Source organism: Microtus oregoni, unplaced genomic scaffold (assembly GCF_018167655.1).
Source record: "Microtus oregoni isolate MIOR12 unplaced genomic scaffold, Mior012 000053F_ref0000044, whole genome shotgun sequence".
NCBI lineage: Eukaryota > Metazoa > Chordata > Mammalia > Rodentia > Cricetidae > Microtus > Microtus oregoni.
The window spans coordinates 6,843,771-6,845,585 of NW_024543829.1; the positions used below are offsets into that span (position 1 = coordinate 6,843,771).

The following is a 1,815-nucleotide window of genomic DNA, read 5'->3' on the forward strand; positions in this document are numbered from 1 at the left end:
CCAGTACCCTCCAGGATTAGAGTATTGGGGAGCCTGTGAAATCCCTCTCTCTCCAGAATTCAGGCTTCATGTCTTAAAGCGATAAGCTGTGTGTAGGTCATTGCTAGGCATCCAATAGAAACAGTAGCCTCAAAGGAAAGAAGTCTGAACACTGAGCCTGTTTATAGCTTCCATTCCTGGCAGTATACTCATAAAGGCTTTGTGCGGGAACTGTGTGGCTGTTCAGAACAAGTCATCCTCCACCATTGTTTAATGCTTCCTATTCAGAGTGTACTTTCATTAGTAACATTAATGAAAGACAAGGCAACCCCTTTGTAGACCTACTCTATTTCAGTAGACCTATGGGTTTGTCTCAACACCAAAATTTCCTTTTCACTAGCGTCGTCCAGGCAGCACTCCCAGGATTCTCCTCACGCAGACAGGCCATGTCTCCACTGGTTCTTTCACATATTCTTAGCTTGGGCTATTTCTTCCTTTATCTAAGACATGAATAAAGACAATTATTGGCATCTGATTACAAGGCGGCTCTTCCTTTACCATGGAGTTTTAAGGAAAGATCCTAGTGGAACTGAAGAATCACGAACAACTGAAGAGTGAAGGGCTTCATTATTCTTGCACTGCTCGTCCTTCTTGTCCTGGACAACTTACTTGTCCAGGAGGTTTTTCCTCTTCTTGGGCAATGGCATGGAAGCTACCTGTAAGCAAATGGTGTAGATGAAGTGGACTTTCCTTCAGGGTCTTTATTTCTCATCTCCACTCGTATTTCCAATGGTTGATTTGCAAAGACTGAAAGAAGCAAACACCTGGCGGGTATTTAAAGTAATTACAATGCTAAATGCCAAAGTCCGAACCCATGGGGTACTGGTGAGAAATGAAAAATTTGTACCTTGGCAAAACCAAGGCCAAATATAGAAACTAGCGACCCTGACATGAATGGTGCCATAATTAGGAAGAAACAAGATGGCTTCGGTTTAAACTATTTTTTTTTTTTTTTTTTTTTTAGTGAAAGCTCATGATTTTATTGTCTTCATAACAAGGTCAGCTTAGAACTGGATCACTTGGCCCTTTCTCTTCTTATCACCACCCAGTTCAAAATGCTTGCATCTCTTAATAGCCAGCATCCTCTTAGATCTGCAGTTGGGCTCCACACATTCCAGTCTCAGCACAATCTTCTTTGTAGTTTTTGTTTTTTTGCGAAAAATAGGCTTACTCTGCCCACCATAGCCACTCTGTTTCCTGTCGTAACGCCGCTTTCCCTGGGCATACAAAGAATCTTTGCCCTTCTTGTACTGAGTCACTTTGTGGGGTTGGTGCTTGCCACATTTCTTGCAGAATGTCCGGCGAGTCTTAGGAACGTTTACCATGTTGGCGGATGCAATATCGGCACAGAAAGAAAACGGTTTAAACTAATTATATATAGATATTGAAAATATTTAGCCACACAACTACTACCTGTGCATGATGCTGCTCCCGGCATCTAAAATACATTGCATGCAGCTGTGGTAAATCACCGGGTTGAAACTCCTGCAAATACTTGTGTGTGTGTTGTGAAGGAAAAGATTGATATTTGATAGAAGAGTTGATAGCATTATTGCTTCCTCCAAAGTGTATCAATGTTGATGCCTGTGATATTCTGAAGAAATTTAATAATTCTCAGCATGTTTTCTAATCTTTATCCTTTGCTTTCTCCCCCTTTTCTCCTACTATTGAAACAACTTTATCTCAGATCAAGCTTTCCATGTAGATAGAAAATGCACCTTGCTTCTAAATATTTTAGGGACAAAAATCTTCACAAATACTTCCTCCAAACCACTG

The 1,815-nt window shown here is 40.9% G+C and overlaps 1 protein-coding gene across 1 annotated transcript; it reads right to left on the bottom strand.

Annotated features, from left to right (window-relative positions):
• Window positions 1-982: 982 nt before the first annotated feature.
• On the bottom strand, window positions 983-1,364 carry LOC121437694 (60S ribosomal protein L36a-like). Its single transcript, XM_041637755.1, has one exon. The coding sequence runs from the start codon at window positions 1,362-1,364 to the stop codon at window positions 1,044-1,046; it is 321 nt and encodes a 106-aa protein (XP_041493689.1). The 3' UTR covers window positions 983-1,043.
• Window positions 1,365-1,815: the final 451 nt, after the last annotated feature.